The 15,071-nt window shown below is 57.9% G+C and overlaps 1 protein-coding gene across 1 annotated transcript in view; it reads left to right on the top strand.

Moving 5' to 3' along the window:
* NCOR2 (nuclear receptor corepressor 2) overlaps nucleotides 1–12,163 on the top strand; it is a 210,424-nt gene extending 198,261 nt beyond the window's left edge. The window contains exons 40-49 of the mRNA XM_011988891.1: nucleotides 1–91; nucleotides 1,233–1,382; nucleotides 1,585–1,730; nucleotides 2,223–2,416; nucleotides 3,347–3,496; nucleotides 4,163–4,311; nucleotides 5,745–5,798; nucleotides 8,987–9,211; nucleotides 10,268–10,447; nucleotides 10,999–12,163. Coding sequence (XP_011844281.1) covers nucleotides 1–91; nucleotides 1,233–1,382; nucleotides 1,585–1,730; nucleotides 2,223–2,416; nucleotides 3,347–3,496; nucleotides 4,163–4,311; nucleotides 5,745–5,798; nucleotides 8,987–9,211; nucleotides 10,268–10,447; nucleotides 10,999–11,180 — 1,521 coding nt within the window. The 3' untranslated portion in view covers nucleotides 11,181–12,163. The remainder of the gene's footprint in view (nucleotides 92–1,232; nucleotides 1,383–1,584; nucleotides 1,731–2,222; nucleotides 2,417–3,346; nucleotides 3,497–4,162; nucleotides 4,312–5,744; nucleotides 5,799–8,986; nucleotides 9,212–10,267; nucleotides 10,448–10,998) is intronic.
* Nucleotides 12,164–15,071: the final 2,908 nt, after the last annotated feature.

The raw sequence follows: 15,071 nt of genomic DNA, 5'->3' as shown, positions 1-15,071 counted from the left end.
CCGGCGCCGCCCGCCTCGGCCTCGGACCCGCACCGGGAAAAGACTCAAAGTAAACCCTTTTCCATCCAGGAACTGGAACTCCGTTCTCTGGGTAAGACCACCCTGACAGCGGCCACCTTCATAGACGCGATTATCATGCGTCAAATTGCTCACGATAAAGGGGCGCGAGAAGGAGGTGCGCTGGCCAACGGCTCCCCTCGCGATGGTAAGACTTCCGGCCCGCACCCACCCCGTCTCGTGGTCCAAAGATATTTTCAGATCTCTGCTTTTTACTTTGGCCCCCGTTTTTTTCGTTGTTGGTTTCGGTATTTTGTTTTGAAGCCCGTCCGTCCTCGCCGGTTTGCACGTGCTGACGACTACTCCGGCCGCGCCCGCCCCTCTGGTTTGGGGGCGCTCATCATTTGCACATCATTTTACCATGGTTTTTTTTTTTTTTTTTTTTTTGGATTTTTGCTTTTTTTTCCTTTAATGAATGGATCTGTGATTCTGACTTCGACTGCGCCCCCATCTCCCACTTTGCGCCTGTGTCTGGGGAGCAGGGATGGGGCTGCGGGGGGTCTCAGGCCTATGCCCCCACCTGTTGGCTGCCTGGATGCAGCTGGACTAGGGGGAAGTGGAGGCAGGCGGTGCAGGGAGAAGCTGAGGCGGGGCGGGGGCCTGCACTGTCGAGGAGGAACTGGGCCCAGTTCTTGCATCCTGCCCTGTCCCCAGCCCATGTACCCCAGAAAAAGGGGAACCCTCTGCATCTGGCCCCCTACCTTGGCCCTAGTTCATGGCTCCTCTCTGTTGGACTGGGATGGCCAAGGCTATAGCTCAGGCGGGGCCCGGGGACCCAGGGTCACTGCCAGCCACACCCCCACTTCTCACTCTGCCCCACACACTCCTTCCCCCAGAGACCCACGCTGTCCCTGTCTCACGCTGGCCTCGCCCCGCCTCCACCACCTGAGCCCATCTCTGTCCCTTCTGGCCTCATCTCTCTCTGTGGCTCCATCTCCCTCTGTCTCTGTCTCTCCCAGGCGCTGCATCTCTCTCCATCTCTCTCCACCTCTCCCTTGGCCTCCCTCTCTCTCCCCAACACCCCTCTCTGCCTTACTTTCTTTGGGTGCCCAAACCCCACCCCTAGCTTGCGTTCCCCTTGACCCCACGGGGATCCAGCCAGCTGGGAGGGCAGCCCTGCCCCTCGGACCCCGAGCCCCTGGGCCTGGTGCCTGACTGCACCCCGCCTGCCCTAGGTTACCACGGCAGCAGCTACAGCCCTGAAGGGGTGGAGCCCGTCAGCCCTGTGAGCTCACCCAGCCTGACACACGACAAGGGGCTCCCCAAGCACCTGGAAGAGCTGGACAAGAGCCACCTGGAGGGAGAGCTGCGGCCCAAGCAGCCAGGTACGCCCCGCCCAGTACCCAGGCCCCAGAAACCCTGCACAATGAGGACCCTCACGGCCCCATCACGCAGATGGGAAAAGAGAGGTGCCTAAAGGCCAAGGAATCGGCCGGGTCATGAGGCTCAAAGGCACAGGGCTGGGATTTGGGCCCAGCAGCCCTGGGGCCAGCAGATACCCCCTGACCAGCTCTGCTCTGCCTGCAGGCCCCGTGAAGCTCGGCGGGGAGGCCGCCCACCTCCCACACCTGCGGCCGCTGCCCGAGAACCAGCCCGCGTCCAGCCCGCTGCTCCAGACTGCCCCGGGGGTCAAAGGTCACCAGCGGGTGGTCACTCTGGCCCAGCACATCAGTGTAACTACGCGTTCTCTGCCACATCTTGTCATCCTTGCCCCTGGGGGCACCGGGCCTGGAGAGGGGATGGGGAACCCCACAGCCCCTCTGTCCTGGCGGGGTGGCTGGGGGATCCAGGGCGTAGGTGAAGGTGAGATCCCAGAGCCCCGAGCGCCCATACCATCACCACCCCCTCATCCATGGGTGGAGCCTGCGATGCGAGCCAACAGCATCTTCACAGGCAGTGAAACCCTCCTGGTGGCCCGGGTTTCTCAGTGTCATGGCTGGTCATATCAGCCATCTGCCAACTACCAGCTTGGGACCACTGACCACAGCCCGACTCCCATGCACCCGGGGACACGGAGGCCCAGAGGGTGGCGGGCAGGTCCACAGTCGCCCAGGAAGCTGGCCCCAGCCAGGATTCTTCCCCAAGCTCCATCTAGCCCCTCCCCACCCCCAGAAGGTTCTGGCAGGAGGGTGCTGCCTGACCCTGGGCCCCCCACTTGCCTGCAGGAGGTCATCACACAGGACTACACCCGGCACCACCCACAGCAGCTCAGCGCACCCCTGCCCGCCCCCCTGTACTCCTTCCCTGGGGCCAGCTGCCCCGTCCTGGACCTCCGCCGCCCACCCAGTGACCTCTACCTCCCGCCCCCGGACCATGGTGCCCCGGCCCGTGGCTCCCCCAACAGCGAAGGGGGCAAGAGGTGAGCGTGGGGTGGGGGTGCCTCTTGCTGGTCAGCCGGTGGGAGGCCTTCGTCAGCTGCCTGCCTCAGAGCTGGGTCTGAGCTCAGCTGCATACGAGGCCCGCCTGGTGCCATTGCACAGGCAAGAAATGGAAGCTCCGGGAGATGGGGAAGTCACAGAGTGGATACATAACCAATAATAGCCAATAAAAGTGCACACTGTGCTCAGTGGGTTCCAGGCACTCAATGTGTACCCTTTACACACAGCCCCCAGGAGACACAGGCAGCATTCTCCCCATTTCACAGATGAAGAAACTAAGGCCTGGAGACGTGAATTCACTTGCCCACAGGGACACAGTCAGTAGGTGACAGAGGGGGTTTGATCCAGGGCTGTATGATGAGAGAGCAGCCTTTCCACACATGCACACACACACGCACACCTGTCAGTGCACACACACGCACATGCTCACGCACACTCCCACCCTTGTGAACCCTGGGGCCTCTGGGGGTCCAAAGAGGAAGAGAGGGGAGGGCCCTGAGCTCCAGGGTGAAGGAGGCATTTTGGTGGGGGCGGCGGGGAATGTGTGTGTGAGGACAGATAGGATAAGACAGCAGGACATCTTTGGGGGACAGTGGTGTAGCTGGCACTGGGGTCCAACCAGAATTCAGAGCAGGGGTCAGTAAACTATGGGCCATGGGCCACATCTAGCCTGAGCCCTGTTTTTGTACAATTCATGAACTAAAACGATGATTTTACATTTTTAAAGAGTTGTTTTAAAAAATAAAAATAATAACAATACGTGCCAGAGATTACTTGTGGTCGAAAATACCTAAAACGTTTATGATTTGGCCAGGTACAGGAAAGCGTGCGGGGCCCTGGTTTAGAGTGGAGGAGTGCGTCCCCTCAGGAGGGAGACCTCTGACCATATCTGGGGTCCTTTCTCCCTCCAGGTCTCCAGAGCCAAGCAAGACGTCGGTCTTGGGTGGTGGTGAGGACGGTATTGAACCTGTGTCCCCACCGGAGGGCATGACGGAGCCAGGGCACTCCCGGAGTGCTGTGTACCCGCTGCTGTACCGGGATGGGGAGCAGACAGAGCCCAGGTACTTCTGTGGGCACATGGACTGCCCCTGAGATGCTCTGGTATCAGCTCCTTGCCCATCCTTGGCCCCAGTCCACCATGGTGCTGTGTGGAGAGTGACAAGGGCACAGGGCTCAGCTGGGTGACCTCGAGCCTGCTAAGCAAGTTTCGCCAACTTGGGGGTGTAATACATGCCCACCCTCCCTGGGGAGACCTCAGTGGTAGCTTTCCGTGCCTTGGGCTGGGATCTCAGCTGGTCCAGGCCCCTGTTGCCGGCCCCTGTTGAACCTCTAAGAAATAATGAGCTAAGTGTGCTGGGCCAGACTGGGGGCAATGGGTGAAGTGGGGCCTGAGAAGGAAGCTGGGGCCACTGGCCTTGGGGAAGGGCATGATCGGAACCCAATTTCAATCCTTGGGGCTCTCTTGGGAGGGTCAGGCTGGAGCAAGTGGTCAGAGGCAGCCCACCACACAGCCAGGCGTCTCCCAAGACACCCCTAGCCCCAGGATGGGTGAACCACAGGGGAGATTTCAGGAGCCGTGATCTTCTACCAGGCAGGGGATGCACGCATGGGGATGGGTGAAGCTTGCTTCCAAATGTCTAAGGCATCTCAGGTGGTGAGCTCCCTGTCATCAAAGGCATGCAAGCTCAGCACCAAGTGAACTGATGTGAGGTGTCTGATCCTCACAGCAGGATGGGCTCCAAGTCTCCAGGCAACACCAGCCAGCCGCCAGCCTTCTTCAGCAAGCTGACCGAGAGCAACTCTGCCATGGTCAAGTCCAAGAAGCAAGAGATCAACAAGAAGCTGAACACCCACAACCGGAATGAGCCTGAATACAGTAAGGGGCCTGCAGGCTCCCGGGGAAGCATGGGGCCACGGGTGGCGGGGTGGCCTGCCTGGGTCGCTGGAGCCGCCCAGTAGCAGAAACCCACGGTGCACCTTCGAAAACTAAGTGGCCCTGCTGACCGCCTTCCCCCAGGCCCTTAGCCTCACCTTTGGAGAGCCCTAGGGCAGTTTCTTGATTTGCTGGGCTTTCCGTAGGAGCTTACTGGCACAGAATAGCACCCAGCACATAGCAGGTGCCCAGTGAATACCTGCATGAATACTGGGACCAGGGGGTTGGGTCCCTCCCACATAAGGGCTGGGCGCCTCCCACACTCAGCACCTGTGTGGCTTTGCACCCATTGACGTGGTTTCTGGGTATGAACGTCCCACTCTGCTTCCCAGTACCTAGCACAGGGCCTGGCACTTAGCAGAGAATATGTGAGTGGGTGGGCAAATAAAGAATCTGTCATAGTCCCTGACCCCAAGAAGCCACATCTGCCAGGGGAGTTTGGGCAAATCACAGATGCTCTTCCCCTCGTGGGGCTGGAGTAGAAACCTTGCAGATAGTCACTGGCTTGCCAGGCATGGTGGCTCATGCCTATAGGCCCAGCACTTTGGGAGGATGAGGCAGGAGGGTTGCTTGAAGCCAGCAGTTCAAGACCAGTCTGTGCAACATAGCAAGACCCCATCTCTATAAAAAATTTAAAAACCAGGCACACACCTATAGTCCCAGCTACTGGGGAGGCTGAGATGGGAGGATTGCTTGAGCCTGGGAGGTCAAGGCTGCAGCGAGCTATGATCACACTACTGCACTCCAGCCTGGGCAACAGAGCAAGAAGTTGTCTCAAGAAAAAAAAAAAAAATCTCTGACCCAGGCTGGTAACTCCAGGGCCTTTTAAGTGTGGTCCAGGGAACCGTAGCATCAGCATCCCCAGGGTACGTTGACATCCCCAGGGTACTGGTTAGAAATGCAGGCCCTTGGCTGGGTGTGGTGGCTCACTCCTGTAATCCCAGCACTTTGAGAGGTCGAGGCAGGTGGATCATCTGAGGTCAGGAGTTCGAGACCAGCCTGACCAACATGGTGAAACCCTGTCTCTACTAAAAATACAAAAATGAGCCAGGTGTGGTGGCAGGTGTCTGTAACCCCAGCTACTCAGGAGGCTGAGGCAGGAGAATCACTTGAACCTGGGAGGCGGAGGTTGCGGTGAGCCAAGATTGCACCACTGCACTCCAGCCTGGGTGACAGAGTGAGACTCTATCTCAAAAAAAGAAAAGAAAAAAGAAATGCAGACCCTTGGCCCTGTCCCAGGCCTGCTGCATCAGAACCTGCGATGAACAAGATTCCCCAGGTGATGCCAGCACACCTGGCCTGGACCACACAGGACTGGTAGGGCAGGTGATTCCCAGAGACCTGGGGGCCTCACCAATTCTGTCACCCGCTTCCAGATATCGGCCAGCCTGGGACGGAGATCTTCAATATGCCCGCCATCACCGGAACAGGTAACCCATCCAGCCCTTGCTATATGGCCGCCCAGGTCCCCGGCGCTCTCTCCCCACCCCTGCTCCAGCTGTCATTAAGAGACAAGGAGCCTTCGCTAGTCCAAGTGCACCCCCTCATTCTGGGATGAACTAACCGCACAGCAGGATTCAGTCACACAACAGGCAGGCGAGGCTTGTTCCCCTTGTAGAAAGGACCCTCGCTGTGCAGGAAGTCTCTGGAGTTAAGATCCCCTCGGGTGGTTAGTAAGTGTCAGATGCATCCTCACCAGCTGGAAACTCACCTTGCTTCTTCACCAGTCTCAGCTGGAGATGTGCGTGTCTGGACAAGGAGTGGGCCTGAGCTCAGAGCACAAGCCTCCGAGTTCACCCGGGCATTTGTTATAGCCAGAGCTTCATTCCTTAATTCTAGCCAGGGAACTGGGAGGCCTTTTTTTTTCAAGATCAAATGCAGGTGTGTGGCAGAGATAGGTATAAAATTGACATGCACTTAAGCTGAAACTTAAGACTTCTATGATCTTTTGGACTTAGGGGTCCCTTGGGGTTGGAGCCCCATCCTCTAGGAGGGCCCCATTGTGTATTTCCTTGGTGAGTCTGGGGTGTGGCCTCCGGGGGCCACTCCGCATGGGCAGGCCTGGCCCAGTGGGGCTGAGGCAGTTTCGGGGTCAGCTGCCTCTGTGTGGGTGCCTGGTTGTCCTCTGGCCCTTTGGTGGAAGCCGAGGCCGGGATGGAGGTCGGAGAGGTTTCCTGATCTTCCCCGGGGGACGTTCCCGGGCCTTGAGCCGTGGGAATGAGCAAAGGACAGTCATTCAGATAGTATCAGTGTCATCAAGGCCTCTAAATGGGAGTCCCAACTAGGACACCTCCACCCGCCCAGTGACTAGACACCAGGGGCTTTGCCAAGCCTCAGGCAATGGGAAGAAGACAATTTGGTCGAAACAACAAGAGGGTTAGAAATGAATGTTCCTGGGATGTTCTAAATCTTTAAGCAGGTGCTAGACACGCAGGTGTATCTGTATGTACAAATGCATGGCATGATACAATGAAGATTTATGCTAACACTTGTATATAAATACTTTGTATTTATTTTTTTAAGACACGGTCTTTCTCTGTCACCCAGGCCAGAGTGCAGTGGTGTGATCACGGCTCACTGCAGCCTCTGCCTCCCAGGCTTAGATGATCCTCCTATCTCAGCCTCCTGAGCAGCTGGGACTACAGGCACACGCCACTGCACCCAAATAATTTTTTAACTTTTTTGTAGAGACGGGCTCTCGATATGTTACCCAAGCTAGTCTTGAACTCCTGTCCTCAAGCTGAGGATCCTCCCACCTCAACTGAAATTTTTTTTTTTTTTTTTGACAGAGTTTTGCTCTGTCACCCAGGCTGGAGTGCAGTGGTGCAATCTCGGCTCACTGCAGCCTCTGCCTCCCAGGTTCAAGCAATTCTTCCACTTCAGCCTCCCAAGTAGCAGGATTACAGACACCCGCCACTACACCTGGCTAATTTTTGTGTTTTTAGTAGAGACGGAGTTTCATCATGTTGGCCAGGCTGATCCCGAACTCCTGACATCAGATGACCCACGTACATTGGCCTCCCAAAGTGCTAGGATTACAGGCGTGAGCAGCCACACCCGGCCTGATTTTTTCTTTTTATGCAGTTTTCGTCCACAAGAAGAAATTTTCCAGGCGCCAGTCTTTGCCACTCAGCCTGTGTCAGACTTCGCCTTTATAAATGGAGATTGTTAAGCCTGGAGCCAGCTCCATCAGGTCATGGACTCATGGCCTTAGGTAGAAGACCGGGTCGCGCTGCTGTGATTTCAGCACTCACCCCTGTTGGAAATGTTGCTTTTTCTTCATGCACATGGCTGTTTTTTTTAAAGGGCTGCAGAAATGTGGCCAAGACAGCAGAAAAGGTGTGAGCATCCCTGGCTACAAACGCATTTGAAACCAAAAGGGAAAAGAAAACGCAGGCAGCCAGCAGTTGCTACAGAAACGTGATTTTCAAAGCATCTGCGTCACCTGCAACCTCATGGAAGCCTCAGTTTAGTTTACAAAGGAGCAAGTGGTCAGAAAGACGATTTGACCACTTTGTATTCATACAATTCATTCAGAGCAGAAGTTTAAAAATCCATGAACCTCTTGCCCCGTGGTAGGCAGGGTGGGATGGGAATTCACTGGGGTCTTTTGAAAGCAAAGTCTGGTTTGGTTTCACAAAAATTCTGAAAAGACAGCACCTATGGGGGTTTGTAAAGGTCCCCCACCTCCACATGGTTCACAAGAAAGAAAGAATGGAAAGGAAATCTGGTTCACAGAAAAGGTTTCCCACGATTGTCAGGGGATGTTCTGGAAGCATCCTCTTGGGACCGGTTTGTTGATTCGACCACTTTGTCCTCGGGACTGGGTGGCTGGGCCAGCTGGGGCCGGACCAGGGCTGGTCCCGTGATTGTGTCTACCTCTGCCCTGTCCCCTGCACGCACCGTAACTGCATGGCTACGACCTCGCCCTCAGCATCCGTCTCTGCACCTCTTTCTCCTCGTGGCTCCTGGGTGGGGAGAGGCGGAGGGAGGAGAGTAGGCCCAGCTTGTGTGGGAGGCAGGGGGCTGCACATCCCAGGTCACACAGGTGGAGGTGGGGCAGCGGGAGGACCATCTGGTCACCTTCTCTCTCTCAGTTCCTTCCCCAGCCCCCCGCCAGCCCCCAGCTCTGGCTTGACCCAATTTTCTAGCAGCCTGTTCCCCAAACAGGGCAGCCCTCCCATCTCCCACCGTCTCCATTAAGGCCACTTGGGATTTAAAAAAAAAAACAAACAAACAGCCCAGCTAGGATTGGAGGTGCAGACAGGGCTTGTGATTTCCCAGAGGACAGAATAGGAATGAGGATGGGGCTGGCGGGGGCATCTGACCTCCCCCACCCCACCTCCCTGGCAGTGCCCAAGAGCTTCCGGGGCCCCAGGTAGAAGGAACCAGCCTCTCCCCTTTTATCACCACCCAGCAGGAAAAAAAAAGGGTGGGGAGGGATAGGGAAATAAATATGTTGCTTTGCCGAAATGTGCTCACTGTGTATTTCTCTCTCCTCCTCCTCCTCCTCCTCCTCCTCCCCTCTCTCTCTCCCTTCTCTCTCTCCGTCACCCCTCTGGCTCCCCCTCCCCGGCCCCCATGTGTCTGTCTGTCTGTCTGTCTCTCTCTCTCCCAGGCCTTATGACCTATAGAAGCCAGGCGGTGCAGGAACATGCCAGCACCAACATGGGGCTGGAGGCCATAATTAGAAAGGCACTCATGGGTAAATATGACCAGTGGGAAGAGTCCCCGCCGCTCAGCGCCAATGCTTTTAACCCTCTGAATGCCAGTGCCAGCCTGCCCGCTGCTATGCCCATAACCGCTGCTGACGGACGGAGTGACCACACACTCACCTCGCCAGGTCTGCAGGCCACCTCCGCCCCGCCCCCGTCTGTCCCCACCCCCGGTGTGATTAATCCTCGCTCCTCCGCGCTCCTCTGACAACCCCCTCCTCAAGCTTTGGAGCTTGTGACTTTATTTTTGTGCGTGTTTGACCTTATTCTGGAGTTTGCTAATCTGAAGCTGGGCTGACACCCCCCAAGTGTCTGCACCCTCCGCCACCCCCCAGCCCCGGCCCTCCTGACCACTAGGCCCGAAGTGCTGCCGCCTCCCTCGGACACTCACACTGCCGTCCGCCCCCTAGTCCTGCTGCCTTCCTCCCTGCAGGGAGCCAGCCTCCTGGCCCGTCTGTCTCCTTGGGGGAGACCAGGCTGGAGTGAAGGCCCACCCACACCGCGTGGACAGGGGGATGGCAGCCAGGCCTGTGCTCAGCATCTGCCAGGCCCACTGTGTGTCCACAGCTGTCCCTTAGCCTGGTGGGGAAGAGCCCAGGGTCTGTGTCAGCCCCAGGAGTCAGGGAGCCTAAGGGGTCGGCCCCCCATCTGCCTGGGTCCCCATCAATACCGTCTGTATCAGAGCAGGGAGCTGAGGAGAGAGTTGCAGTTGTCCAACCTAGACACTGAAGCCCCAGGAAGCTTCTGGAGTCTCCCTGGGGGTCAGGCCTGGCCTCAGGGGTCCTGACTTCTCTGCACGGGGCCTGGAGCTTGCCTAGCCTTAGCATGGTCCTGGGGCCACGCTCAGAGTCAAACTGGAAGCCCAGGCTTCATGGTTAGGGTTCCAGCCCCTGGGGCTGGGGTCACTGCAGGACAGCCCAGGGGGCTATTGCAAACAGCAGACAGTTTAGCCACCTCCCCCAACCTTGCAGAAACTGAGCTCCACCCTCCAGGCTCATGGCTGGCCCTCTGGTCAAGCCTGGCTTCCCAGCTGGGGTGGGCAGCAGGGAGGAGGGGTTTACATCGCTGCTCTCCCTCTTTGGAGGGCCCATGGCAGGACCTCACCCCGCCCCCATGGCCCCACTGCAGTGTCAGTGCTGTCTTCACTGCCCAACACAGCCCCTTCCCATCTTGTCCCCCTGCAGGCGGCGGCGGGAAGGCCAAGGTCTCTGGCAGACCCAGCAGCCGAAAAGCCAAGTCCCCGGCCCCGGGCCTGGCGTCTGGGGACCGGCCACCCTCCGTCTCCTCAGTGCACTCAGAGGGAGACTGCAACCGCCGGACGCCGCTCACCAACCGTGTGTGGGAGGACCGGCCCTCGTCAGCAGGTGGGCAGCAGGTGGGGACAGGGCACTGAATGCCGAGCGCCTGCTGCGTGCAGAGCTCAGACGCAGGCCTGTTCTGTGGAGATGCCGTCCAGGGGCCTGGGCAGCTGAGCCTGGCTCACGAACGGTCAGCATGCTTCCTCCAGGGGCACCGGCAGAGGAAAAGGGTGTGGCTGGGGTCAGATCACCTGGGCCTGGTGGGCCATGCAGGGGAGCCTGGACTTCCTCTGATGGGTAGTGAGGAGCCATGGAGGGCTTTCGGAAAGGAAATGCTGATCTAACACAGGGTCAGAAGGCCCCTGGGAGAACAGACCAGAGGGATGGTGAAGAGGCTACTATAGTCCAGGCAGAAGACAGCAGGGTGTGAACGGGGATGGAAGTAGCATAGGTGAAGAGAGGCAGATGGTTCTGAGAGCTGTTCGCAATTAGAAAGGGCTGGGAGGGCTGTTGGACAGAACCGCTAAGGCCTCTGTTCCCAGTGTGGTGGGCAGGCCGCGGGCAGGGCCTGCCGGGCTCACAGAGGCCTCCTGGGCATCTTTTGCTTCTTCCCACAGGTTCCACGCCATTCCCCTACAATCCCCTGATCATGCGGCTGCAGGCGGGTGTCATGGCTTCCCCACCCCCACCGGGCCTCCCCGCGGGCAGTGGGCCCCTCGCTGGCCCCCACCACGCCTGGGACGAGGAGCCCAAGCCACTGCTCTGCTCGCAGTACGAGACACTGTCCGACAGCGAGTGACTCAGAACGGGGGAGGGGGGCGGTGTCGGGTCCCAGCGAGCCACAGGAACAGCCCGGCAGGAGCAGGGTGGGTGCCGACTCCCCGCAACGAGGAAGGAGCCCCTGAGTACGCCTGCGCCTCCATCCATCCGTCCGTCCAGAGCCGGCATCCTTGCCTGCCTAAAGCCTTAACTAAGACTCCCGCCCCGGGCTGGCCCTGTGCAGACCTTACTCAGGGGATGTTTACCTGGTGCTCGGGAAGGGAGGGGAAGGGGCCGGGGAGGGGGCACGGCAGGCGTGTGGCAGCCACACGCAGGCGGCCGGGGCGGCCAGGGACCCAAAGCAGGACGACCACGCACCTCCACGCCACTGCCTCCCCCAAATGCATTTGGAACCAAAGTCTAAACTGAGCTCGCAGCCCCCGCGCCCTCCCTCCGCCTCCCATCCCGCTTAGCGCTCTGGACAGACGGACGCAGGCCCTGTCCAGCCCCCAGTGCGCTCGTTCTGGTCCCCACAGGCTGCCCCAGCCAACGAGATTGCTGGAAACCAAGTCAGGCCAGGTGGGCGGACAAAAGGGCCAGGTGCGGCCTGGGGCGAACGGATGCTCCGAGGACTGGACTGTTGTTTTCACACATCGTTGCCGCAGCGGTGGGAAGGAAAGGCAGATGTAAATGATGTATTGGTTTACAGGGTATATTTTTGATACCTTCAATGAATTAATTCAGATGTTTTACGCAAGGAAGGACTTACCCAGTATTACTGCTGCTGTGCTTTTGATCTCTGCTTACCGTTCAAGAGGCGTGTGCAGGCCGACAGTCGGTGACCCCATCACTCGCAGGACCAAGGGGGCGGGGACTGCTGGCTCACGCCCCGCTGTGTCCTCCCTCCCTCCCTTCCTTGGGCAGAATGAATTCAATGCGTATTCTGTGGCCGCCATCTGCACAGGGTGGTGGTATTCTGTCATTTACACACGTCGTTCTAATTAAAAAGCGAATTATACTCCAGTTACAAAGGTTTCTTCTCTGCCTCACACTGGGCAGCCAATAGGGCAGGCAGCTGGGGTTTAGAGGACAGTGGGAGTATACCCTTGAAGGGCTAAGGCCACATCCCTCTGAGTCACCAGGAAGTGGATCCTTTTGTGAGTTGAATATTTATACTCTTGGTAAGGACATCACGAGGGCATCAAATAGTCACATCTGTGGTGAAGGTATCAAGTGTTCACACCCATGCTGAGTGTCAGATGTTCACATGGGTTCACACGCATGTGTCAGGTATTCACACAGGGTGTCATTCACACTCATGGTGAGAGGGTGTCAGGTATTCACACCCATGTATCATGTATTCACACCATGGTGAGGGTGTCAAGTAGTCACACCCATGGTGTCAGATGTTCATACTCATGGTGTTATTCATACCATGGTGAGGGTGTCAGATGTTCACACTCATGGTGTCAGGTGTTAACACCATGGTAAGGGTATCATGTTTACACTCATGGTGTCAGGTATTCACACCATGGTTAGGGTGTCAGATGTTCACTCATGGTGAGAGGATGCCAGGTATTCACACTCTTGTGTCAGGTATTCACACCATGGCAAGGGTGTCAAGTAGTCACACCCATGGTTGAGGGGGTCAGATGTTCACACTCATGGCAAGAGTATCAAATATGTACAAGGTGAGGGTGTTGGGTATTCACACCCATAGTGAAGGCATCTAATATTCACACCTGTGGAGTCCAGAATGGCCATCACATCCTAATTGGAGCCTTTTAATGTCATCCCTGCCCATGGAGATCATGATAGGGGATGTCCCGGTGTGATTTGAATACAGGCAGGAGAGAGAGCAACCGCTGCCAGCTCGTTCAGTTGCCTCTTGAGTTCAGGTGTACCACATCTTGGGTGTGCCCTGTCTTGTGCCCACAGCATCCCTTCTGGAGCACAGTGAAACCTGGGAATGGCCACAGTTCTTTGCTATTGACCCGGTCACCCTTGGCCTTGTCCCTCAGTGCCAGTGGCCTGGCCCTCCCCTTCATTTTCCTGCCCTTTCCCTATGCTGCCACAGCAGCACGGCTGTCCCTCTACACTTCCCCAAAGCCTGACACCACAGCTGGTGCCTGGTCCCATGTGCAGTGTCAGTCCCCGGAGCCAGATTGGGTGGCTGAGCTGGAAGAGACTTCATTTGCCCACTGGCCCCCAGGTATAGCTACAGGTGCCCTGGCATGGGGAGTGCACTGGGGCCCCCTGTGGAGCCACTGCCTGCTTTCCTAGAGGGAGGAAGCCCACCCTTGCCCTGGAGCTTCCCCTGCTGGTTCGGAGTGGCTTGAAGCCTCCCACTAGGGCTTCCATCTGGACAGCCCCATCACAACCTCTTAGCCATTCTATGTCCCCAAGTCCATGGGGACAGCGCTGGCCTGAGTGTGGCCTCTGAGGCCTGCCCCCATCCTAGAGCAGAGGTCAGAGAACCTTTCCACTTGGCAGAGCCATGAGGTCAGCTCTGCCCCAATGGCATTCCTGGAGCCACTGTAGAGTGAAGACCCCCAGTTCGTGTCCCACTCCACCCAAGACCCACCAGACGTGTGGACAGTTGGCAGCTAGGAAACGCCTGCCCTGCGAAAGCTGAGTCCTTCTGCTGGGTGGGTTCCTAGGATGGCGCCAGCTTCTCAGGCCCTTAAAACCTTTGGGAGTGCAAAGCGGGTGGGAGGTGGGCCCTCTGCCCCTCATGGGCACAAGATAACCTGCAAAGCAGGGCATTCTCTCTTCGCTCTTCCTTCAGAACTGCATGAGTCATGCTAAGCGTGGGAGTCCCAGGGTCCTGGAATTCTGCCTGTCCCCATTCCTCAGCCTTCAGGCCCAGGCAGTCTGGGGTGCTGGCCTCAATTCACCCAGAAACAGGCAGTCCCAAATCCCCAAAGAGGGCCGACCCGGGCCCAGCTACTGGTGAGCAGGGACAAAGAGGTAGTGCTGGCACAGATGGGACCCAGCCTTGGGGACTCTGATGGGGATTTGCCAGCAAGGATGGCTGAAGCTGGGGGTCCCTGGCCCTGTGCTGGTGTCTGAGCAGCCTCACATCCAGCACTGCAGATACCAGCCCTGCAGGACTGAGGGGCAATGGAGGGGAGAACCACAGTCCACTGGAAGCAGAAATTGTCACCTCCTACCCCAACCTTCCCAGGGGACCAAAAGCCTCCAGGGCCCAGGCTTGCCCAGAGTCCTGCCTCCCCTGGAGTGGGCAACAGGGAGGAGGGGCATCCTCAGGGGCTCTGCCCAGCCTCACTGGCTCTCAGTATCCCACCCTGATTACTGTGCCCAGGGTAAAAATAAGCTGAAGCCTTGGGCCTATGCAGGACCTGGATTCCAGCTTGGTGACTGCGATCTATGTGAACCTGGGGACGTTTCGGGTGCCCTCTGGGCCTTGGTTTCTCATCTGTGCACTGGGCTCTAATGGCGTCCCAACAGGGCTGAGCCTGGCACCGGGCTGTAGTTCTGAGGCCGGCAGGCAGATGGCAGTGTGGGGCTGGCAAAGAGCCCTGTCCCGGGCAGTCCTGCCCTCCACCCAGGGCAGAGCGGCCCCCACCCGGAATCCAGGATGGGTTGGGGTGTTGGTCATGCCAGCCGCCAGGGGTTGCCCACTCACACTGGTGAGGCCCAAGATCCCACAGCACCTTGTTCAGCCACCAGTGAGACGGAGAGATGGGAGCGGACCACAGGGCTCAGCCCAGCCCCCATCTCTGTGCCTCTAAATTGGTACCACTCCGCACCACGGCACGTCTTCTCTGAGGACCAGGGACTCAGACCCAACCCAGGCGGTTGTTTGCAGGTGCATGGAAAGCTTGCAGCCTGCTGCCCTCAGAGGGTCCACTCCGTCTCCCAGCTACAGTCAGTTGGTTCTCAACCTTCAAAGAGGTCATCCCACTTA

The sequence above is a fragment of the Mandrillus leucophaeus genome, unplaced genomic scaffold (assembly GCF_000951045.1).
Source record: "Mandrillus leucophaeus isolate KB7577 unplaced genomic scaffold, Mleu.le_1.0 Scaffold34, whole genome shotgun sequence".
In the NCBI taxonomy this organism is placed as follows: domain Eukaryota; kingdom Metazoa; phylum Chordata; class Mammalia; order Primates; family Cercopithecidae; genus Mandrillus; species Mandrillus leucophaeus.
This window is presented reverse-complemented; position numbering and strand designations above follow the sequence as displayed.